Source organism: Anoplophora glabripennis, unplaced genomic scaffold (assembly GCF_000390285.2).
Source record: "Anoplophora glabripennis isolate ALB-LARVAE unplaced genomic scaffold, Agla_2.0 scaffold691, whole genome shotgun sequence".
Classification (NCBI taxonomy): domain Eukaryota; kingdom Metazoa; phylum Arthropoda; class Insecta; order Coleoptera; family Cerambycidae; genus Anoplophora; species Anoplophora glabripennis.
Window position 1 is genome coordinate 149,131 of NW_019417023.1, and position 14,939 is coordinate 164,069.

A 14,939-nucleotide genomic window follows, 5' to 3' on the forward strand; every position below is an offset into this window, starting at 1 on the left:
CTCTAACAAATATCATAGAGGACGACCCTGCTTACAATGAACACGAACTGATTTTCCAGCAAGACGGAGCTCCTCCACATTACTCGCTCAATGTGCGCAATTACCTAAATGAGACGTTTCCAGGACGCTGGATAGGACGAAGAGGTGCAATTGAGTGGCCCCCTCGGTCACCCGACTTAAATCCTTTAGATTTCTTTCTCTGGGGGCACATTAAAAGCAAAGTTTACAGCACTCCACCTGATACCTTGGAAGATCTGCGAGGACGAATCATTAATGTATGTCGCGAAGTAACACCGCAAGTGCTCCAGAATGTTCGACAACGGTTTGAAGACAACCTGTATCATTGTATGCAAGTTGGCGGACAACATTTTCAGCATTTACCAGACTAATACCGTAAGTTTTGAAGTAAAATTAAATCGATTTTCGCATTTCTCGTCAAAAATATTGTTCGTATTTTCAAAGCTGCATATTTTCTAAAATAATGGATCGATTTTCAAAAAGTAAGAATCGATGTATAGAGAATTAAAAGTCCTTTCTAATGACCCCCAACTTGACCCCCATTCCCATTTAAAAAAATTTGGGGGATGAGATTTTGCTATGCTTTTTGCGCCAAAAGTTGTCCCCCTCAGAAGCAAACTTTACCTGTATTTGGATTTTGCCAAAAAGTTCATTACTACCCTGTAATGCCTTGCGGTACGTTTTCGATGGGCTACCCTGTATATCAGTGTATGTGGATTATTTGTTCAGAAGGTATTTGGAGATATAATTTTTTATTTTTAACTATGTATGCATCTCAAGAAATCAAGATGATTTAACAAAGTGACAATATTTTTACCTTCTCTTCGGATTCCTGAAGATTTGTGGTTAAAATCTGGGACATTCTGTATCTACTATTTTTAGTGTACAGAGTGATCCAGAATAATACGTCAGTTTTTAAAATGAAATATTGGCTAACACAAAACGGTTTTTACTAGTTTACATTAACGGTAGAAAATATTAACATAAGTTTATTAACATCCTGTGTAACGCACTAGATATGAAGCAGAAAATGTACTTACTATATCCCCAAATTGTAAGTAGTTATTCACAAAGCATAAAGTTTGCCACCAGTTCTGTTTGCATGCTTTTTGAGTCATATCCAAGCTATCAAAGGTAAGAGGCCCCTCAATTAATTTATACCAAGAAGTTTTCATAAAAAGTAACATTATAGTTGAACATACTCCAATCCTAAAATATATTTTAGTTTAAAAATCCTAACTCCAGGAATAAGCTTGTATTTTAACTATTCAGTTTAGTCAATCTAACTGACGCATATCATATACTTAAAATGACGTTCTGATTCGAATTTTATTTAAAATTGACGCTACACGAGGAAACATTACTGTTAAATCAATAACGGATCAATTAACCTCATAAAAGAAAGTGACAGTTCCGAAAGACAAGACCATGGTAACCATATGGGTTTGGGGTCGCTGAATCCAAATCCGGTGTCCGTTTGACACGATTAGCTATGGTTTAAGGTCAGTTCAAGGTCAAATGTAGAAAATCAATTGTCAACAAACTTAATCTACGTATCTATACGTTTTTGTGGTCGCCGAATCCGAATCCGGTGTCCGTTTGACTCGATCAGATCTGGTTTAAGTACAGTTCAAGGTCAAATATAGAGAATCAATTGCCAACAAACTAAATCTAAATTAGAACTCACGAAACAATGTTTTAAGTATATCAGAGATCAGTTCCCCAGTTTAAGTGATGCGATATTGAGGGAAGAGGTTTCTGATGGACCTTAGATCCGTAAGATGTTAAAGCATCACATTTTTGATAGTATAAATGAAAACAAGAAATTATGTTTTTTATGTTTTAAGGAACTAATCGGAAGTTTTTTATGAAATCAAAAGAGCCCAAACTGTAAAAAAATAGTATAGAATTTGGTAGTAATATTTAAAAACCTAGGTTGCTTAGTGAATCTAAAATTACATTTTCTACTTTCTTATTTGGATTATTTCTCAGAAAATTGGATCAAATAGACCCTGAATCCGGCGATCCCAAAAATGTATAGATATATTGATTTACTTTGTTGGCAATTGATTCTCTAGATTTGGCCTTGAACTCACCTTAACCCAGACTTAGTCGGGTCAAACGGACACCGCACTCGGATTCAGCGACCTCAAAAACCTATGGATGGATATATAGGTTTACATTGATGGCCATTGATTCTCTACATCTGACCTTCATCAGATCTTAACCCAGATTCTTATAGGGTCAACCGGACACACGATTTGAATACAGCGACCCTAAAAACATACAGATATGTAGGTTTACTTTGTTGGCAATTGATTGTCTACATTTGACCTTGAACTGGATACCATGGTCTTGTTTTTCGGAACTGCCATTTTTTTTGTGGGGCTGTGTAATTGATCATTCATAACTTGCTTTACCAGTGTATGAACACTTTAATTATAACATATAAAAGCATTTTGAGAATTTTGGGACCTTGGAGAGAAGGAGCAGCGAGTTGAAATATTTATTTAATAATAAAAGCTTTATATACAATTAATGAAATTACCGCGCAAGAAATATATAAGCGTAATTCTTACCTAAATAACCTTTTGATGATGATGTCAAGAGACTGTTTGATAGTGAAATGCCCATGATCTTCATAAATTTTGTATATTTGAAAAGTTGCAATAAAGGAAGATGTCAGGAAAAACGTCTGCACTAAGAAAACTGCTAAAACTACATAAATTTGCGCTGCGGTGGTACTGAGCAGCTAAAATATAGACAAAAAATAGTATATTCTTACTTTGATATAAAATTAAAATTCTGATTTTTACGTTTTTTGCTTATAAATTTCGACGACATCTATATTAAGATTGATGTATCTGCACAATTAATTATTACGGACTATTTAACTATAATAATTATATTTCTGAAATAATTATATATTTATATAGTTTTATGTATGAAAATAATGGCCGTAATTAATTAAAATTGGTACATTTTTCATTTTCTTAAAAATATCTAGAAAGCAGTAAAATGCAGATAGACTTTTTCATTTTCGATATCCTTTGATGGCATTTATTTAAAATATACTTACTTTTTCCATATCATTAGGATTTGAGTTGTAGAGTGTAGTACAACTAAATAATGTGTGCACACTTATAATTAGTAACATGTTGTAGAACCGAATTCCCTGGATTGACTTTAATTTCTTATAATCTTCATTTCCTTCGATATTACATACTTTTCTCCAATTTGAAATTAATGATAATGACATTAAAATCTTATTCTCTACAAAATAGTACGATTAAGGCTCGCTAGGGGTTGTCATGTAGATTTAAATAAATACTTTTTTTACCTTATTATCTAAATTGCTTATCACTGCACTCGGTCCATTTGACTGTAAATACTACTCTGACAAAAATCTCTCAATCGTAAACTACATTTAAAAGACAATTTTAAAAATATTTGTTGGTGATATATGTATAATATATTTTTTTTGATATTTTACGTCTGCTTATTTCTGTTACTACGGCTAAACGATGACGCCAGGAGATGAGCAACCCCAACCTGGAAGTTTTGCCGAACCCCCACTTTGTCGTACGGTAGCGATCTTTTCATTACCGAACATTGCTTATGATTTTTAATGAATTAAATATATTTGGTACATGTTTAAAAAACTTACCGGTATTTCTGCCTGAACATGTTCTCCTCTGTTTATCGTATACTGTAGCGTATAAAATTAAGAACAGATATGTTACTAAGGAAAACCTAAAAAAATCAGTTGAAGCATTAGTAAAATATAAAAATTTAAATATGTAGGTATGAGTTTTGTTTTAATTTTATAATTAAGTTACTTTGAAAACATCAAATAATAAAATTTTCAATTACAAAAATTCACGTAAAAAACTTACAGTAGCAAGTCATCATACAACTCAAATATTTGAACTTCCTCTGCGGTACAAATAACCTCTTCTATTAGAGCAAATAAATTAGTTTCTTTAATTTCTTCATTTATATGTAATTCAGCAAACTTTTTAACCGATTGCAAATCAAGAGCTTCCTGCTTTGGGACACATATGGCCCTATGAATAACGCTCCGATCATAGCTGTATTTGTCATTAACAGAATCCTAGAATTTACATATTTTAGCATTTTTGTAGTTTTTATTAACTTTAAATGTATCTGTCGTAATTTACATTAATCAAGTTCCATAGATAGTTGTTTTCATATCCTTTGTTCTTTAACTTTGCATCTATTTTGCAATATGAATGATTATTCTTTAAACACTCCGTGTAATCGTCCATTTTGAATANGACGCCAGGAGATGAGCAACCCCAACCTGGAAGTTTTGCCGAACCCCCACTTTGTCGTACGGTAGCGATCTTTTCATTACCGAACATTGCTTATGATTTTTAATGAATTAAATATATTTGGTACATGTTTAAAAAACTTACCGGTATTTGTACCTGAACATGTTCTCCTCTGTTTATCGTATACTGTAGCGTATAAAATTAAGAACAGATATGTTACTAAGGAAAACCTAAAAAAATCAGTTGAAGCTTTAGTAAAATATAAAAATTTAAATATGTAGGTATGAGTTTTGTTTTAATTTTATAATTAAGTTACTTTGAAAACATCAAATAATAAAATTTTCATTTACAAAAATTCACGTAAAAAACTTACAGTAGCAAGTCATCATACAACTCAAATATTTGAACTTCCTCCTTTGCGGTGCAAATAACCTCTTCTATTAGAGCAAATAAATTAGTTTCTTTAATTTCTTCATTTATATGTAATTCAGCAAACTTTTTAACCGATTGCAAATCAAGAGCTTCCTGCTTTGGGACGCATATGGCCCTATGAATAACGCTCCGATCATAGCTGTATTTGTCATTAACAGAATCCTAGAATTTATATATTTTAGCATTTTTGTAGTTTTTATTAACTTTAAATGTATCTGTCGTAATTTACATTAATCAAGTTCCATAGATAGTTGTTTTCATATCCTTTGTTCTTTAACTTTGCATCTATTTTGCAATATGAATGATTATTCTTTAAACACTCCGTGTAATCATCCATTTTGAATAAAGGCGGCAATATTTTATATTTATCTGAAATATATAAAACAGTGACACACATTTTATAAGCAAATTGTTTTCAGTAACTTTTGAGGTAAATACAGACCGACTAATAAAAAGTTGGAGCCGGCAATTGATGAATCTACCATTTATCAACAAATTGTTGGAGCATGAACGAGAAATCCTTTCGAATTTTAGATGACGCTAGCAGTACTAGCCTCAAAGCTCACACTTATGTGACTTCACACCACTGATTTCTAAAGGTATTTTAAAGAAACAAGAACAGGGTAATTTTAATAATTTGTGGGAGAACTCGAAAATGATCTTTATAATCCCGGTTTTAAGGGTCACATAAACATGGAAATTTCTTGACACTATAAAAATATTGCTGTGTTGTCTTCTTCCGTTGTAAAAATAAAACTGGACTTAAATGACTGGTATCTAAGACTGTACAGTCAACGTACAGGCAAAACCATTTTTCTGATTCAAAACCTACGACGATAAAAACTCTGAAATTTCATACTTTTCAGTCAAAAGTCAAAAAAGTCAAAGCATAAAAAAGTTATGGTAAATTTTACACCCTCCCCCCAGTTTAGGAACGTATATGATGAAAAATTGTAAAATTCGTTTTTGTAACAGACTGAGCACGTAAGAGTTAAGGTATTTACACCAAATTTCATAAATTTATCTCAACTGGTTTCGGAGTTATTTAGAAAAAACCATCATCAGAGTGGCTCCTTTAAGTGACTATAACTTCCTTAGGAAGAATTTTTGGACCCACGTTTATATAAAGAACAAGTAATCTTTTTCGACATAGAACACACTGTAGAAATATTGCCCCCTAATTTCGGGACACCCTGAATTATACTTCTAAAATATTATGCATTTATCTTTGACATACTTTTATGTTATCTTATCATCTTATTGTTATTAATTAAAATTTTCAAATAATAAAAATATCTTCGGCTTCGGCCGAAGGTGACCCATAAACCGAAGTTCGGCTTCGGCTTCGGCCAAAGAAATCACATTCGGTCGGTCTCTACCGCGAAGTCACCGCGAAGTAAAATAGGATGTGAAATAACCGTGTTCGTGAAGCGTATAGTGCATACGTTCATAAAATAATAACATGACATATAAAAAGTAACATCTAAAAAGTGACACTGAATCAAAGATTTTTAATATACGAAAAACTTAAAAAGTTAAATTTTTTGGCCTTGCTATATGAGTAAATATTATTGAAATTGAAACTAGCCTTAGCAGCTGCTTTATCGAGTCATTTTCCTTAAGATAGTCCGTAAAATAACAATAAAGGGACAATGATTATGAGTTAATTACAAGCTTTCCTGTAATAATAAATCAGTAGATGTCATGTTAAAGTCTGATACGAGGTATTTTAATTTTCTTATTACCCACAGTTTGAAGGCTTACTTGTTTTCCTTACACCTTTCATTCTCATTAAAAAATTTTTTTGAAAAAAAGCGTATATGTGCCTGTTAAAACTGTTCTATAATTTCTTCCAACTTGGCTTACAAAATAAAATGGTGTTTTTAGCACTTGTACTAGAAATTACTTATTTCGTAAACGTTAAGTGTCTGATGAATGAAGTTTTAAGGCGCTGTCCTTTCAAAATGAAACGATTTCGAATCATAATTGTTTATGTGTGCAGTATAGTCTGGAGAATTGCAAATTAATTTATGGAATTTCTTACCTGCGGTTACGACTGACAATCGTAAGATAACTATAAATGTAACCAATATTATATTCATTATGATATGAATAGTAGATATATGCACCTCGAAACCTAGAACAATTGGAAAGAGCAAAATAAAAATGAGCACAACATAAAAAGAGAGACTGCTGTCTATAATCAAAACCTGAGTTGTCTATTTATTTGTCTGTATGTTTGGTAATAAACACTTTGATGTTATATTGTTTCATTCGAATTAAATATTTCCCAGTCTCCTCTTTCGTTCTATTCAAAAATACAGATCGATTCGAATACAATTTCTTTCCACTTCTAACTGTCAATTCAAATAAATTTAACTCGATAATTAGAATGTTCCGATTCAAGTTAGTTCGATTCGAATTAATCAGCCATTCTATACTTCGATTTGATTTTTTCGATGGATCGATTCAAGAATACAAATCAATTCGAATCGATATATAGATTTATTGCACAGGATTAATCGATACGAACCAATTTTTTTTGAGGAATCGAAAATCGATCCGTTATTTCGCGAATTGCACATGCCTACTCTTTACTGAGTACTATTGTGGTGTCATCAAATAATAGTTGGGGCATGTAGCCCATAGAGAGTAGCAATCTTGACTGTGAGGTTCGATGTCCTTTGTATACATAGATTTCTAGTATCGGAGAATATTGTTTGACTTCATTTGATATTATTTGTTTGAATTAGGTTAATACCTTAATAAAGAGTAAAAGCATGTGAGAGGAAATAGTAAAATATATGTATTTATGACAGAAACTTTGCATAAATATATCTGAAAAAGTAAACGATTTGAGTTATTTAAATTAACCTTCAACAGTTTATTAGTAATTAAAGAACATGTTAATTATTATAATTCTTATTCATTTATTACAAGTCGTTTTCTCGTTTTTGCGTAAATCATTAGGAAACGTAAAATAGAAATAATATTTTTTCAATAAGAAATCAATGTCTATTATGAATAACAATTAAAAGGATATATGGAAACCATTAAAACTGTAGAAAATATATATTTTATTTTCCATTTATTAGATATTTTGTTCAGTTTTTTCCATCTACTTATACATTTTTCCTTTAAATTGGAATAAAAAGAAATCTGAACAAGTGGTATTATACTGCAAGTTTAAATTTCGATGATTATACTATTATATATTATTATTATATCATATAAACTGAGCACATGTAGTACATAATAAAAGTATAGATTCCTAGATCTGGGCTAGGCCCGGAACATTTTCAAAATTGCAAAAATGTTTTTTACTTACTTCTTGGAACCAAGGTGTCCGCCGGGAAGGTATACAACTTTGTTTGTTTATAATTTTTGATTAAATAAAAGAGAATGGATCTTATATTGATAAATGTTTTATTTAATGTCGGCAATTATGTATGGAATACAATATCAGATAAATGTCCGCCTCTGTTAGCCTCACAAATGCGAGCCCTTTTGAGCACATTTTTCATTACATTCTCACACATTTCACGCGGTATTTCATTTATTTCATCACGAATATTTTGTTTGAGTCAAATCAGGCGACCGTGGAGGCCAATCAACATCACCATTTCTTGAAATAACTTATTGTGGAAAGAGGTCTCGCAGTAATTCCATTGTAATCCTGGCTGTATGCGATGTGGCACCGTCTTGTTGATACCACATGTTAATCAAGCCCAAAGCATGCAGTTGTGGCGTTAAAAAGTTTTCAATCATATCACGATATCGCTCCCCATTCACAGTTACCGTTACGCCGTTTTCATTTCCAAAGAAGTAAGGTCCAATGATTCCTCCTGACCAAATTGCACACCAGACTGTCACTTTTAATGGATGCAAAGGTAACTGATGAATAATTTGAGGGTTTTCCATTGCCCAGAACCGACTATTCTGTTTATTCACATATGCATTCAAATGAAAATGTGCCTCGTCACTCATTATGATTTTTTCATGAAAATCGGGGTTGTCATGGGCGAGCTGTAACATCCTATTGGCATATGTACGGCGGCGTAAATGGTCTTGTGGAAGAAACTCTTGTGTCAACTGAATCTTAAATGGAAACAAATGCAAATCCTTGTGCAAAATTGTGGCCAAAGTTGTTCTTTGAAGACCAAGCTCCTGAGCACGGCGTCGAATTGAGGTTGATGGATTGTTTTGAACACTTTCTTGAGCAGCAGCAATGTTTTCAGCCGATCTTGCAGTACGTTGTGGTCCATGCTTGGGCCTATCACCTACAGACCCTCTTTCTTCGAAATCATTCACTACACGATAAATAGTGCGTTTTGTTGGCACGTTGTTTCTCCCAAAAATTTCACGTAACTTTCTCATCGTCACAGTAATCGATGATTGATTTTGATAAAATGTTTTAACGATTAAAACACGTTCGTTTATCGAATATTTTTCCATAATAAATTTGCCATGTGTGTACTTCACGACTGCTAAATATGAACTGTCAAGACTAATGTTTACCAAANTGAATTTTGCACAATATACTGCAAGTTAAAAATGTTCAAATTTATTACCGATGTTGCAAAATAGCAATAATTGATGAAAAAAAGGGAAAATAATCAAGTTTTTTGGATAATTTTTTTAAAATATTTTAATTGCTCAGAGGGCATTCTAATTTTGGTAAAAAAACTATAGAGTATAATAAAACAACACACCAAATTTGATTAAAATCGTTAAAGCATCTAGATACTTGAAATTTTTTTCCTATAGAGAAGACCGATTAACCTTTCAACTAGTTTTTGAAAAATTGAAATCGGTTGATTAGGACAGCCTCAGTAAATTTTTATTTTTAAACAATCAGATTACATTATTTATCAATTTGCAGTTTAGTGTTAGAATTCGAAACAATGTTGTTTTTTCTATTATTTGCTGTGGTCATTTATAGACTAGCAAATTCACGAGACGAAAGAAAATACGTGCATGAAGTAAGAAGTGGAAGTATTGTGGTAAACATGTGGGATTTTATTGGTTTTATAGGTTTCTGCGCTTGTTAGGATGTTGGGGAGCAATTAATTGCAACCATTTATGAAAACAATTAGGAAAATATAAAGAGTAATCTGTGAGATAAGTTCATGGAGAATTCCAACATCAGAATATTCCAACATGATAACACTCCCGTCCATATTTCCAATGTAGCTCGAAACTGGCTTGGAGGAACAATGTTAACATTTTAAGTTGATCTTCTGGGAATTCAGATGAGGGAGAATTCTATTGAGAACACAAAAATAATATAAGCAACTTCAGTTCTAGAAATTATAATAAACTGCGAGATTCTGCTCTAGAATAATGAGATAATTTAGATGAAAATATGATTTTTGCTTTCATAAATTACATTTCATGCCACGACGTTTAAGGGCAGTTAAGGAGATTTATCGGGTTTTATAGATTTTATTAATATCTCGTTTCTTAGGTATCCAAACTAGACATAATTTTTTTTTTTGAGGATTTTCTTCATATTAATAAGCTTATATTAATTTTTTTATGAATATTTGTTTGTCAATTCCAAATCAGATAAACCTCTTTAAATATGATTATCACACAGTAGAATACTTTAAAATATCTATAAAACTATTCATTTAACAACAACTCACCTGCAAATATGTATGTTTTTGTCAAGTTCTCACAGCATGTACCGGTAAATGTTTTTATTGCTGCGGTTCATAGGTAACTAAAAGTGATATAAATCGAAGTCATATTTATTTATCACTTAAACATTACAAGTTACAAGGTCATCTCTAGGAGTAAATATATTTTAATATACAGGTGCAACAGACCCCTACAAATTTATTGTAAGATCTGTGTTAACGCAAATATTATCCTGAGGGGATAGCAGTAAGGAAACCAATCACAGAATTAGGAGCTAAAATTTATAATTTTTATCAACGTTGTCGAAAGATGTCCATGATGTCTTATAGGCTCTACGGAGTGATCAAAATAAAATTGATATTGTATATTTTCTATATGATGTACTTATTGTTAGTGTAAACTCTTTGTGTAATAACACTGAGGCCCGGTACTTTGAGTCTCTGTTAAGGCTTGATTAACTAATCAGGCGATTAGACTGTGATTACACTTTATAAAATAAATTATTATATGTACCGGACCTAATAGTTATAAATAAATAAATAAATAAATATAGTTCCGTATGGTTTTCCATAAACAAAATTTTATTTGTTAGTAGAAGTAACATTTTGTTTTAACTGGAAATAATAGGTACATAATATTTCCTCTACCATTTAATCTAACATAAATTAACAGCAATTAAGAATAATTTATAACGATAATTAATTCCATTAGGCCATCTTCGGCTGTGCCCTCTTCCTACGTGTTATTTGTGGCAGGAAAAGCTTTTGTAAATTAATTCCTGGCTGCTCGAATACTACTGTGAAAATAATTCCTACTATTACTGATAGTGGTGCATCGAAAAACAAAAAGCACTTTATCTGGAATATGAAAAGTATTACTGATTCAAAATTCTGGTGGTAAACAGTGAAATGTGCGAAAACAAATTTTATTACCATATTAACAGGGTCAAATTTCATCAATGAATAACTTCGTACTCCTTTAGAAAATATAACAACAAACTGAGACATGTAAGTGGAAAATGAGAAATTGCTCATCAGCACAACATATTTATTTTCACATATATGCTTTATAAGACCTGAAAAAAAACCTACTTAGATTAAATCAACTTTTGATCAATTAAACAAATTTGTCTTTGAAATGTATGTAGGAACTTGTAAAATAAAATATTCTATAAATATTTTTCAAAGAAAAAGTAAAAAATAAATGAAACAATAATAATCAAATCAAATACAGAGCCTTCATAAATGTTTACAAGTCACGTGATGACCAAGTTTAGGCAATCTAACATTACACGACTGGTACTGGCAACGAAAAATCCCTAAATTTTGACGTCACTAATATTAATGATTCGTTTATAATGAACAGTGACAAACCGTTACACCTACGCTCGATATAATGACTCCGCTGATTGGCTGAATAGAATTTCGTGAAAAGTTACACCAATCTCAGCCAGTAAAACAGAATATTGTATATATTGAATATTAATGTAATCTTGATCTTTGTGACAACTTGAAGGAAATAAAATTATTGTCCTAAACAAAATTACTGATCACGTGGCTTGTAATCATTTATGGATGCTCTGTATTTAATAACTGGTTTCGATGAAAATGCTTTGAACCATTTTTTGGTTATATTAAGGAGGTATATCGGGGTCTGAGGGAAGTGAGGAGCGCAGGGGAGGTCCTATGCTTTTCTTATGGGGCTAAAACCCGCTACCAACTTGAAAAATTTAAATTCTATTGAAATTATTTGCGATAAACATTATCTATATAGCAAAGAAATCTACTCAATATGCACATAACATACATATTGAAAATTAACAACATAAAAATATCATATTTAAGTAGTTTTAAATTATATTTAATGAACGCATAAGCACTATGTAGATGTGGCAACAGCGCTAATAATCGAGTGCAGTTGTACACATTGCGAACCTACAGACCTCGGACATCGGAGATATTACGCGTCAAATTCGGGTAAAGATGCGTACGCGTTCAAAAATGTATTGTGTGTAAATTATGTAAAATATAATTATTATATATAACAAATATATCGTATTATCCTCGCGAAGATTTGTATCCTTTATTTAAAATCCGTAAATTATGTGAACTGGTAAAATAACGAGAACATAATTATATTAATTTAGTTCTAAAGAAATAAAATTACACTCACGCCCATCTCTCGTCCAAGTCAAAGAAAATGTTAGATGTAATTTTGAAGGTTCTGTGATAGAAATTACATTATTACTCACTGTTCGTGTTTCTTTGTTATTCTGTACAAATGGTTTTATCTCAAGTATTACTAATTATATTAATCAAGTAAAGAAAACTTTATGTAACCCTAAATATTGCTGGGTACGGATTACGATGTTTTTATAAACCATTAAATATATTAAAAGGATTTACCAACTGTATTTTTTATTCCAATAAATATATCACAGCTTCCTAGCCTTTTAAAATCAATTTAGTTTTTTAAAAACATTACAAAAAATAATCTGTTGTGAATAATTTATTGTTGATAACAATGTACAAGGGATTTAGGAAAAATGTATATGTTTGAAACCAATTTCGTTTTTATCAAGTCTTTCAAATGTATTCCCTCCTTGCTGTCAGCTGATTGCGACGTTGCCACATTAATCCTCAAGCCAGACAGAAATGCAATTATTGGTTTCTTTTTCTAATTAATACAGCTGTACTATGTTCAAAAATTACATTAGTTTTACATCAAAAATAAGATAATACTGTGTACTAACTATGGAAAAGTTTTGTTTCACAATTTCTACGTTTTTTTCTCAGTTATCGGCAAAAAAGGAGCCGCACCGTCCATCTTCGCCATATTCGCACAATATCTCAAAATCTAGATTTCAAAAAAATATGACACACAGAGGGAGCACTGGGTAATATGCTATATAAATTTCAAGTACATCTGTGCATTTTAGTAAACCCGATATACCTCATTAAGAGTTGAAATCATTAGTTTCGAAATTTATTTACCAATTTCATTGGTTTTTTTATTGTTGATAATTTTTATTCCAACTAATCAGACAATTAAGCTTATTGTACAGGAGGCAGGTGGCTTCATAAAACTATATTAAATGTTTTACCTCCAATATTGTGTGACATTCCTAAAATGCCTATTCCAATGCCCAAAGAAAACAGGGGTTTAACCAAGGCTCCCAAAACTGCTGCTCGAATTCCCCTGAATTCATGTCTGGCTATAAGTATCACTGAAGAAGGCAGACCAAAAAAAATTAAGAGCCACAAAATGGATATAATCTTCCGATTCTAAGAAAAAAAAGAAACAGAAAAGAAATCGCAAAGTTTTTATCATTAAGGTGATTATGAAAAAGTCGGTTCTGTGCAACTCATTTTCTTGTGACCCTGTATAAATATCGAATAAAGTAAATATAAATATTAAAAGTCATCAATAACTAAACACGCGTACAAAATTTGGCACTAGTACATAAGATATTTAAGAAAAATCATTTTATAGAGGTCATCTTTAAACAGTGGTAGGTACCTTCGTCAGAAGTCGGAATTGACCCCTAGTTCATTTGAATATTTTGTCTCAATTTTGACAAAGAAAAACCATGTAGAAGTTTGACAGTCAGATTAATGGACATCCACTAAATATTTATTAAAGTATTCAGAGTGATTTCACTTTTAATACAGAAAGTGTAGGAATAGATCAATTGCAAAAAATAAGTAGAATTTGCTCTATAAGCGTTTTCCTGAGGGACGCCGCACAGTGTGCCCATTTGGACAAAATTCTGCCGACAGTACAAGAATAAACCGATTTTCATGAAAATATTTTTGATGTTATACCTTGAAAAATGACCGATGGGTGCGATAAATTTAATTTATGACCTGTTGACCTTGATAAAATTCGAATTCGTGGGACACCCAGCCTGTTGTGCATAAAATACGTTTTAAAAATAACTTCACAGACATTTTGGACCATACAATGCTCTCGAAAAATTGTTCAAAGTTTTTTTCTGAGTTCTTGTTATCTTTGTGACTTCAAGCCATATCACCAAGGTCATTTATTTATTTATTTATTTATTTATTAATTACAATAAAATATCCAACGGGACAAAAGCCCAATTACAGGATAAGTAAAACTATGATAAAAAACACAAAACAAAAAGATAAATAACTACATTTAAAAAAAAAGAAAAACACACAATTAAAACTCGACACCTATATGACAAAAGTATAAATCATACAAACTTAAAAAGGAATAGGTCAAACGCAAGAAGCAAGAAAAGCTACAAAAAACAGCGCTTCACATAAGCAAGTGTGCATGAAAATATGTCCAAAACATTTTCAACGGCACGATAATTATATATCATTTGATACAATGGAGATTTTAACAAAACATTGGTACGGGCTTGAGGTATAAGGAATGCATTGCTAAATCGATTGTTAAGCCTAGGCACCCTAAAATTCAAATACGCCAGCAAAGCATCGGAAACAACTAAATAATGTACAATCTTAAAGAGAAGCCGTACACAACACATTTGACGCCTAATTAGGCTTTGCAATTCGAAAC

The 14,939-nt window shown here is 31.6% G+C and overlaps 2 protein-coding genes across 3 annotated transcripts in view; both read right to left on the reverse strand.

Moving 5' to 3' along the window:
* LOC108911130 (O-acyltransferase like protein-like) overlaps positions 1-10,459 on the reverse strand; it is a 27,050-nt gene extending 16,591 nt beyond the window's left edge. The window contains exons 1-9 of the mRNA XM_023455810.1: positions 10,394-10,459; positions 6,790-6,882; positions 5,083-5,114; positions 4,200-4,307; positions 3,915-4,132; positions 3,686-3,771; positions 3,098-3,291; positions 2,598-2,770; positions 1,059-1,227 (exon numbers count right to left, since the gene is read on the reverse strand). Of these exons, the coding sequence (XP_023311578.1) occupies positions 1,059-1,227; positions 2,598-2,770; positions 3,098-3,291; positions 3,686-3,771; positions 3,915-4,132; positions 4,200-4,307; positions 5,083-5,114; positions 6,790-6,847 (1,038 nt within the window). The 5' untranslated portion in view covers positions 6,848-6,882; positions 10,394-10,459. The remainder of the gene's footprint in view (positions 1-1,058; positions 1,228-2,597; positions 2,771-3,097; positions 3,292-3,685; positions 3,772-3,914; positions 4,133-4,199; positions 4,308-5,082; positions 5,115-6,789; positions 6,883-10,393) is intronic.
* Positions 10,460-11,025: 566 nt separating this feature from the next.
* LOC108911131 (O-acyltransferase like protein-like) overlaps positions 11,026-14,939 on the reverse strand; it is a 46,118-nt gene continuing 42,204 nt past the window's right edge. For both annotated transcript variants that reach the window (XM_023455808.1, XM_023455809.1), the window contains exons 11-13: positions 13,492-13,672; positions 11,321-11,463; positions 11,026-11,245 (exon numbers count right to left, since the gene is read on the reverse strand). In XM_023455808.1, coding sequence (XP_023311576.1) covers positions 11,096-11,245; positions 11,321-11,463; positions 13,492-13,672 — 474 coding nt within the window. In that variant the 3' untranslated portion in view covers positions 11,026-11,095. The remainder of the gene's footprint in view (positions 11,246-11,320; positions 11,464-13,491; positions 13,673-14,939) is intronic.